The sequence below is a fragment of the Amorphotheca resinae genome (assembly GCF_003019875.1).
Source record: "Amorphotheca resinae ATCC 22711 unplaced genomic scaffold M430scaffold_3, whole genome shotgun sequence".
Lineage (NCBI taxonomy): Eukaryota > Fungi > Ascomycota > Leotiomycetes > Helotiales > Amorphothecaceae > Amorphotheca > Amorphotheca resinae.
This window is the reverse complement of record NW_020194473.1, coordinates 2,280,892-2,290,446: the sequence shown is the minus strand read 5'-3', so window position 1 is coordinate 2,290,446 and position 9,555 is coordinate 2,280,892. Positions and strand designations below refer to the sequence as shown.

The 9,555-nt window shown below is 34.7% G+C and overlaps 2 protein-coding genes across 2 annotated transcripts; one reads left to right on the top strand and one right to left on the bottom strand.

The window, feature by feature from the left end:
• Positions 1-3,871: 3,871 nt before the first annotated feature.
• On the top strand, positions 3,872-4,045 carry M430DRAFT_98219 (hypothetical protein; the record flags this gene model as incomplete). The annotated part of the gene is made up of 1 exon (XM_024870104.1): positions 3,872-4,045. A coding segment is annotated over one exon (174 nt), but the record flags the coding sequence as incomplete, so codon positions are not given.
• Positions 4,046-7,270: 3,225 nt separating this feature from the next.
• On the bottom strand, positions 7,271-9,442 carry M430DRAFT_136363 (hypothetical protein; the record flags this gene model as incomplete). The annotated part of the gene is made up of 2 exons (XM_024862460.1): positions 9,103-9,442; positions 7,271-9,048 (listed from the first exon to the last, which is right to left on the bottom strand). The coding sequence occupies exons 1-2, from the start codon at positions 9,185-9,187 to the stop codon at positions 7,271-7,273; spliced, it is 1,863 nt and encodes a 620-aa protein (XP_024723469.1). The 5' UTR covers positions 9,188-9,442.
• Positions 9,443-9,555: the final 113 nt, after the last annotated feature.

Here is a 9,555-nt window from a genome sequence, read left to right as displayed (position 1 = left end):
TGTTGCTTTATTGGTTTTCGAAAGGTGATTGGCATTCACGAAAGAAGGACATCGAAGATCGATGGGATCGCGGGGGGGCGACGTGAAGCGGCCGCCTCGCGTAAATTTATTAGTGCGTGGCAAGACAGGGCTTAGCGTTGAATTAGGTAGACCTTTCATATAAATGGTGTGCAGTTATGGACGGATCATCTCACTTTCTCTGTATACTCCTGCGTCAAGTGAATACCTTGAACATTTTGTCAGAGTGCATAACCAGCAATCATGTGATGGGGCTTTATTTTACCTAGGTATGGTTAAACAGTGTATAACTCTCTGTAAGAGAAGTCTAAAGACCCACGATTAATTATAGGACAGAGACGCGAGCCTCCTGACACCCTTATAAACACAGATTCACCAATTATTACAAGTAATCCCTTAAGGGATGGCGGCAAAACATAAAAATACTATTTAAGAAAAGGTTTGCTGCTATTACCTATAACTCTTCTTCCTACCTAGGTAATCCAATCTTAATTCCTTCTTCTCAATTCGACTAATATACTTTTAACTTTATATGCGAGCCGATCTCTTCTTCGGCGATGCGCTTCATTTATCTTATTATAAACACACTCCCGCAAGTTCGACTAATTTAAGGGTGAACCGTTGGTATCACTGGTGAGGGCCTAAGACACTTCCTTTGAGTGCAAGAAAGAAAGATAGTCCTTAGATTTTCAGACAGAGAATATGAGTTCCAATGATGGACAAATTATACCAGGTCTAAGGGCCAAGGCTATAGTAAACCTCTATATTCTCCAGCTTATTTATATAGACGCTATATAATTGTCAAACAGCAGGGTCAATTACCACTAGGATACGGAACCTGTTCCCCTAATTACTAACTGACCCTTAATTAATATATAGGGATCAATCCCTTACACCCTGTTTAATAGTTTATAGTGTTGTTAGGATTTAGGTACTTAGGTACCTATATACCCTGTTTATAGTAGATATAGCGCCTATACATATAAATAGTAACCCCCTTTTTTAAGTATATAGAACAGGAGACTACTCTCTATTCTATTTAATTTAGTTTAATTTAATCTACTTCTAACTAACTTAAATTTGCCTGTTATTACTACTTCTTTATAGTAATATATAACCTCTTTTATCTAACAGTTATAAGCCCGGGTTACTTTAATAGCTATTTAGTAACTATTATTTTGATATAAAAACACCTTTTTAACTAATTAGAGAGCTTAAATTATAAGAGCTAAAATAGCGTTAAAAGGGATTAATATCGACCCCTTTCTACTTCCTTTAAACAACTAGTTCTAAGTACTACTAACAGCTATTTAACACTACTAACAACAGTAGAATTACACCTAATTTCGACGATTTTAGTAGACTCTACTACTTAGTAAAAGTACGTTAACTACTCTTAAACGACTAGAGTTACTTCTTTTATTTACCTTCTTCTAATACTACTTTTAGTTAATACAAAACAACTAGAAACATGCCTAGAAATATACTAGTTCTTAATAGATCTAGTAACTAAGATTACTAGATAAAAGTCATTAAATCTAAAGCGCTTAGTACTAGAGTTTAGATATATATTAACTTAGACACTATAAAAGCAGAACTTCTTGTTCTAGTAGAGCTAAGCCTTCTAGATCCTTTAGATATTAAAAGAGTCCTTAAAGATAGCTTAAGAGTTACTTACGCTATACTAATAGACGATAAGAAAGAATAATATTATATCTACTAAGGGTATTACTCTAAATACTAAAGAGAGTATAAGTACTTAGCTTAATTAGTTAGAGACATACGCTCTCTAATTACTAGATTAGTAAGGAGAGACTACGTTAAATATATTAACACTAAGGACATAGTGTATAAGATCCTAGTAGATCTTTAGCAAAAGGTTATACCCTTTAATAAAGTCAAATAAGATCTCTTCTTATAAGATCTAACTAACGCTAGTATCTTACTAAAAAGGGGACAGTTAGTTATAACCTAAGTAGAACGCTTTAAGTCTACTTACCTAGCTTGTTTAGTTAATAAGATACTAGAAGTGTCTAGTAATAGACTAATTAAGGCCTTTATTAATAGCTTAAAAGAAGTTAATCTATACTTTATTAAGATAGTATACTATAGGTTACTTAAGAAAGAGGTAATAACGTTTAAAGAGGTATTAGATAAGTTTAAACTTAACCTTAGAAGCTAGAGGGACATTAAAGTTACCTAATCCGGTAATTACAGTACCTTCTTAACTATAGAGGCTATACTTAGTAGAAGGAGTAGTAGTAGTAGTAGTAAGGGTAAGCCTAAGTACCTATATAGTAGCTACTACTACTACTATAATTACTACTATTTAATACTATCTAAGCGTCCTAATTAGTAGAAACCCTATAATAACGTCTAAAAGAAGATCGACGATTAGCTAAACGTAAGTAGTAGGCTTAAGGCTTTAATTAAGTTAATTAGAAAGAAAGAGAAAGAGAACAAGTAAGGTAATAGTAATAAGAAGAACAGTAAACCTAACTAGAACAAGGATAAAGACGCCCTAAAAGTGTTTACTATAGACTTTACTATAGCTACGTCTAACGCTTATTAAACTAACTTTAGCTACTTAGTTTTTGTATTAACTCTAATTCTAATAGTCTAATTAGTCTAATCCTCTTTCTTTAGACCTACTTATCTACTTAAGGATAGCTTTATTCTAGACTTAGAAGTAACTATTTATATCTATAATAATAGATTACACTTCTACTTTATTAGGCCTGCCTTACTAAAGAGTGTTTTAATAGCTAGTAAGGACTATATCTAAATTAAAGCTTTTAGAGACGTTAAGATCTAACTTACTAGCCTAAAAGGGAAATTTAGTATAAAGCTAAAGAGTATAGCCCTTATTCCTTTCTTCTATACTAGCGTAGTTTCCTTACGTAAGATGATTTAAAAAAGAGTCTACTAGAATATAAAGAGAAACCGTCTAACTTATAAGAATAATACCTTCTATTATACTCTTATTAAGTTTAACTAATAGGTACTTAAATATAATAGTTCTACTACTAGATCTACCTTTCTAGTAATCTAAGATATCTCTTCTAATAGTACTTTTACTTACCTTATATCTAATTCTAAACTAGGGTTAATTAAATATAAGTTATAGATAGTAGTAACAGATATATTAACTATCGAATTAACAGCTGTTTTAGCGGCCTTTCTAACTAACTTATACTTACTAAGAGTACTATTAAAAGCGTTAGTAGAACTCTAGTATAGACAGATAAGGCACTTATATATAAAGGTAATCTAACGCCTAGCTACTAGTACTAAAAGAGTTAAGTTAGTACCTAAGGATTAGTACCTAATCCTACTATATAAGGTTTACTACCTAGTAAACACTAAACAGATTATATCTAGAGCTCTTATTAAGCGTATAGACAAACTATTTATTAGGATCTACCTAGATCTTATTTAAATATACCTAATAGACTCTAAAGAGGTATATATCTTTTACTTTCTTAACGATCTTACTAGAATAAGCTTTATATATATTCTTATAACTAAACAAGGCTCTCTAGCTACTATATAACACTTTGTTTCCTTAATTAAAAGACACTTTAACGCTAAAGTCCGCTAGATTAAGCTTAATAAAGAAACGTCTCTTAAGAAAGATTTTAATAATTAGGTAGAGGTAAAAGGCTTTATTATTAAACAATTAGTACTACGTATAGTAGCCTAAAATAGGCTAATTAAAAGATCTAAAGAAGTACTCTTTAGTAGAGTAAGAGTACTAAAAATAAGATCTAACTTACTGTTAAAGCTATAGCCTAAACTAATAAAAACAGCTAGATACTTAGTAAACAGATCTCTTATTACCTCTTTAGGCTAGAAAACACTATATAAGTGTCTTTACTACTCTAAACCAAACCTCTCTTACCTCTACGCCTTTAGCTATAAAGCCTACGCTCTAATTAAGAATATAGTACGTCTTAACAAGCTAGAACTAAGAGCTTTTATTAGATACCTAGTAGGATATAACTCTACTAATATCTATAAGGTCTAGATCCTAGTAAGAGATAGAGTAATAACTTATAGAGACGTTATATTTAACAAAACACAAAGGTACTAGCCTTAAGATAAACAAGACGCTACTAAAGAAGTAATTAAAGCTATTAAAATACTAGTAATTAGTAAATATAACTAGTAAATTAAAGAAGAAGACAATCCTTTTAATTCTCTTGTTAAGAATAGTAATAGCGCGCCGCTTAATCTGCTAGTAGATCTAACAGATCTTATAATAACAATAGATCTAACTAATCCTATTATAACTCTTATAATAATAAGGAACCCCTTAGCTAAGAAAGTAGAGAAGAGGACTAGAACTTACTACTTATATGCCTAAAGAACTACCTTTACTAACTTAACAAATCTATTAGTACTACAGGCTCTTAACCCTCTTTTAATACTAAGAGCTTTACTTATTCTAACAACTCCTCCTTCTTTACTTATTAACTCTAGTAAAACCGTAACTAGGGATATTAATAAGGTTATAATAAGGGATATAAATAAGGATATACTAAGAAGGTAGCTAGAGGATAAAACCTAATAAAGGGTCTAGTAGCGTAGATCTAACTCTACTAGTCTTAATCTAGCTAATATACTTTTAATAAGAACAAGGAATAAAAAAGTAAGAAAAGAAGCTTATACTATCTAAATAAAACAAATTAGAGCTTATAGTAGCTTTTATACTACCTTTTAAATAAGAATAGAGTACGCTAAAAGAAGGATCTATAGAACAAAACTACTAGGCGTCTTTAATAACTAAAAAGAGCTTTAAAACTACTAATATAAGGATAAATTTATAGTAGTAGTAAACAAAAAGTATAAGGATCTTAAAAGACGTAAGACCTTTAAGACTGTTCTAAAGAGTATATCTAAAGGATCGGCTATCTTAGTTAAGTAAGTGTTTATATATAAATTTAATACTAATAGCTTCTTAGACAAATTTAAAGTAAGACTTATAGTTAGAGAGGATCTTTAATATCTAACTAGCTAGGACAATTACACTACTACTTTAGCGTTATAAGTGTTTAGAGGTTTAATAGTAATAGTATACTACTTTAATCTAAAGATCTACTAGCTTAACGCTATAAATACCTTTACTAATAGTAATATAGACAAGACTGTCTATATTAAATATCTTAAGGGTTTTAATAACCTAAAGTATATTCTTCTCTTTCTTAAAGCTCTTTATAAGCTACGCTATTTCCCTCTTTTATAGTATACTTACTTTACTAAAACACTAGCTAAGTTTGGCCTATATCTAGTTCTAGAGGCTAAGTGTCTTTATATAAATAAATACCTTATTGTCTTCTTTTATATAGACAATATTACTATTCTAGTAAGAAAGAAAGATTAATAATACCTTTAAAACTTTAAATAGAGCTTATTTAATAGCTATAAGATATGTAATATAAGAGAATTAAAGTAGTTCTTAGGTATTAAGGTAACTAGAGACAGATCTACTAGAAGATTATAGCTTAGTTAAGACTCTTATATTAAGTTAATTACTTTAACCTTTTACTTAAAAGATAGGAAAGTACCTTTTATACTACTAGAAAGTACACTACTTGTCCTAAATATAAGACAGGCTTTTCCTTAAGAGATCTATAGCTACTAACGTAAGGTAGGATCTATTCTTTATACTATAGTTGTTACTAGGCTAGACGCTATTAGATTAGCTAACAAACTGTCTAAGTTCCTTACTAACCTATCTTAAGAGTACTAAAGGGTAGTAGACAAAGTAATCTAATATCTTTATAAAACCTAATACTTAGAGATCTAATTTAGAGGTAGTAATAAAGGCTCTAAAGCTTTTACTTATACTAGTAATATAGTATATACTAATAATCTAGAGACCTAAAAGAGTACTAAAGGATACGTGTTCTACTTGTTTAGAGGACTTATTAACTAGAAATCAACTAAACAAAAGATAGTTACTATATTAAGTATAGAGGCTAAGTTATTAGCTCTCTCTTATACTATAAAGGATCTCTACTAGTAGCGACACTTCTTTACTAAGATTACTCTAAAACTATATAAGGAGTTTGCTATTAACGTAAATAACGCCTAAACTATCTGTCTTATATAATTAAGAACTCTACGCCTAGTTACTAAGCTTAAGTATATAGATATCTATTAATACTAGCTACGCTAAAAGGTAACTAAAGAGAGACTTAGTCTATAGTAGCTATTAACCTATAACATACTAGTAGATAGGTTAACTAAGGCCTTACTATACTAGAAACATATTAAATTTATTAAATTACTTAATCTAGTAGATATTAAGACCCTAAACCTAAACAATAGCTAGCCTATAGATTAGGGCAGTTAAACACCCTTTATTTAGGTAAGAAACCCTTTTATTTAACTACTAAATACCTAGAACTAGCTTTTACGCTAGTCTAAAGGTAATTCTTACTTAAACAATTAAGTAAGAGTTCTAGGATCTAGTTCTTATCTTAAGCTTAATTTCTTATTTAGAAAGTCTACTTTTTACGCTATATTTCTTATTTAAGAAGTCTACTCTTTTTTCTTAGAGATTTAACTATTTCTATAATTATATTCTTTAGTTCTATTTATTTCTACTACTTACTTAACCTTATTACTTAACATGTCTTACTACTTAGAGTACTTAGAATACTAAGAGTCCTTAAGGTTCTTCCTTAAGGAGCTTTAAGACTTAAACGTTAAGCCCCTCTTAATTAAGTACTTACTATTACGTACTTTCCTTAATTCTTTAACCTTCTACCTAAGGAGAGAGACGTACTAGTAAGTACTAATATACCTTTAGGTATAAGAATAGCTTTATTATTACCTAATTAGAGAGAGAGCTAGAGAGAGAGCTATACTAGTACTTAGCTCTCTAGTTAAGTCTAGAATTAGCTTGATCCCTAAGGAGGTATGTTAAATAGTAAGGTTAATTACTACTAGGATATAGAACCTGTTCCCTTAATTACTAACTAACCCTTAATTAATATATAAGGATCGATCCCTTACACCCTGTTTAATAGTTTATAGTGTTATTAGGATTTAGGTACTTAGGTACTTATATACCTTGTTTATAGTAGATACAGCGCCTATACATGTAAATAGTAACCCCCTTTTTTAAGTATATAGAACAAGGGACTACCTTCTGTTCTATTTAATTTAGTTTAATTTAATCTACTTCTAACTAACTTAAATTCGCCTGTTATTACTACTTCTTTACAGTGATATATAACCTCTTTTATCTGACAATAATCGTTATTATCTTCTCTTTAGATCCGTTAAACCAATGGATAGAAGACACTTCGTCCTCCTGGTATTTATATGACATGTGGGTAATTATCCCAATCCGCTCAAATACTGTAGAATCAGATACTGTACACCCAGATGCCGAGCGTGATATAGACTTGTCTGGCGAAGATGCCAAAACCAAACCCCACAATCCATCGTTTTCTATGTTATGCAGAACCCATAGACAAGATACCTCGTCTCCATCAGTGAGCGAGAATGCCCCTAGCTGTAGCATGTCCGATCGGCCTTTGTTGTCGCCATCAGATAAGGGGCTTACTGTATTACAATCCGGCACAAAAGAGATCCTTTCCCCTAGTATATTTTGGAGTCCTAAGACAGTGCTATGAGATACGTCAAATTTGAGCGTTGCCTTTTGAACCCGTCCCTTCAATACGATCTTCCCACTCTTGACTTGACCTAGAAAATCTTGCCTGTGAGGGCTGGTATATGTGCTTACAACCTCCACTTGGCTTCTGGCCTCAAACATATCGTGATCCCAGATCACCGGCGTATCTAGAGAAGCCCAGGACCATGTGGGTGCCGAGGAGACGGTTGTGAGCTCGTCGGATCTAAATTGGAACGCGCGCCAGCATAGCAGCCATGGTAGGTCCTCTAACCAAAGCCCAGCGAGGTATGTGCGTTGTTCGGGAGAGTTATTCATGCGGGAAAATTTTCTCGCCATACCAGATATGGCTGGAAGCTTGTCAGAAGAGTAGGTCAGCTGACGAGTACTATAGCCACCGATGAGCAGCGTCCATGCCATTGTTATTGCTTTGGTCCGTGGATATTGTGCCATGGCCTGGTCCAGCCTAGACGCGCTCTCAATGGATATTTCTTTCATGGCTCGTTCGAAGCCGACCTTGGGACTGTGGTTTCCATCGAGTCCTATGAAGTCGCGTGAGATGCATCCGCACTCGCAGAACAAAGTCGTTTTGCATTCCCAAACGAATTCAGATTCTGTGAAGTGAAGAGTGCGGCGTGAAAGAAGACGCTCCTGCAGCGTCCAACCACGTGCCATGAGAGGATACGTGATCTCGTAGGCGCTTCTTGGCATGACCAGGTCGTGGTGGTCTAGAGGCTCTCGTACGCGAATGTTGTGTACATCAGCTTGCGAGTCGAGGAGAGTAAAAGCCATAACTTTGGAATTCCTCGTGGGGCGGTCTTCCTCGATGAATGCAGATACCAGATCTGTGCTCCTAGATCTCAATATACCTCTTGTAGGATCCTTAGCGGCATCCGTGGCGATGGTGAGAAAGGCGTTCTCGTACACTTGTCCCATCTTTAGAGCTTCTCTCTCCCAATCTGACTTGTCGTCTTGAACGATACAGAGCGCATCTATCCACAAGTACCGCATGCCTAGACCCCTTGTAATTGTGACAGCATCTCGGAATGAGTTTGGTAAGAGGTCCCAGGATATGCCACGTTTTCTATCTGAGATTGTCGCTTTTGTCGTTGTCAAGTTTCCTGTCTTGCCCCAGCAATAGCTCAGGGCAACGTATTTCGCGCCCTCGCCAGGAGTTGGCTCATGCAGTCGCAAGTTCACGGGACCGTGACAGTCTCCAAGGTCAAGGACGCGGGTAGGTAACTCGTCGGAATGCTCAGCTTCGCATTCTGGATGCTCCTCTCTGCATTTCTCAATCCAGCGACGGGAAAGGTCAAGGCAGCTCTGAATACCAAGCTGCTCCCTTACTTCCTCTGCGCGGCCAATGATGGGATACTCCGGAATACCTGTCGACTGAGTGAGCATCCTGTTACTAGATGGCGCAAAACGGATGTCCATACTCTTTTCAGGAAAAAGTTCCAAAATTGGGAAGTACTTCCCAGGCGGCATATCATCCAGCATCAAAGTCAACGTCTGTCCAAGCATGCCCTCCACCCAAATGTATGCCTGCTCTTCACCCTCAATATGTGACTGTGTCAACTCTAAGACCAGCTTTTCGTCGACATGTGTTACGATGTCCCATATCAAGCGGCAAGTATTGCAACCTGCTTCGGCAGAGCAGTGCCATTCTCTGATAGGCACACGTCGGGAATACGTGAGCACTCGCTCTGCTTCCGGTCTGCTTGACTCTTCTGCTGGTTCATTCGTGGTTGAGTCGACCTTCAGATTATGACAAGTGTTACAGAGCCCCATTTATGAGGGTTCCTAGTATTTGAGGATCCTTTCGTGTTGGCGGGAGAGTATAAAAGTTCAGGTCGTCCCACTTACAGAGTAAGTCTTATTGTAGGGCCATG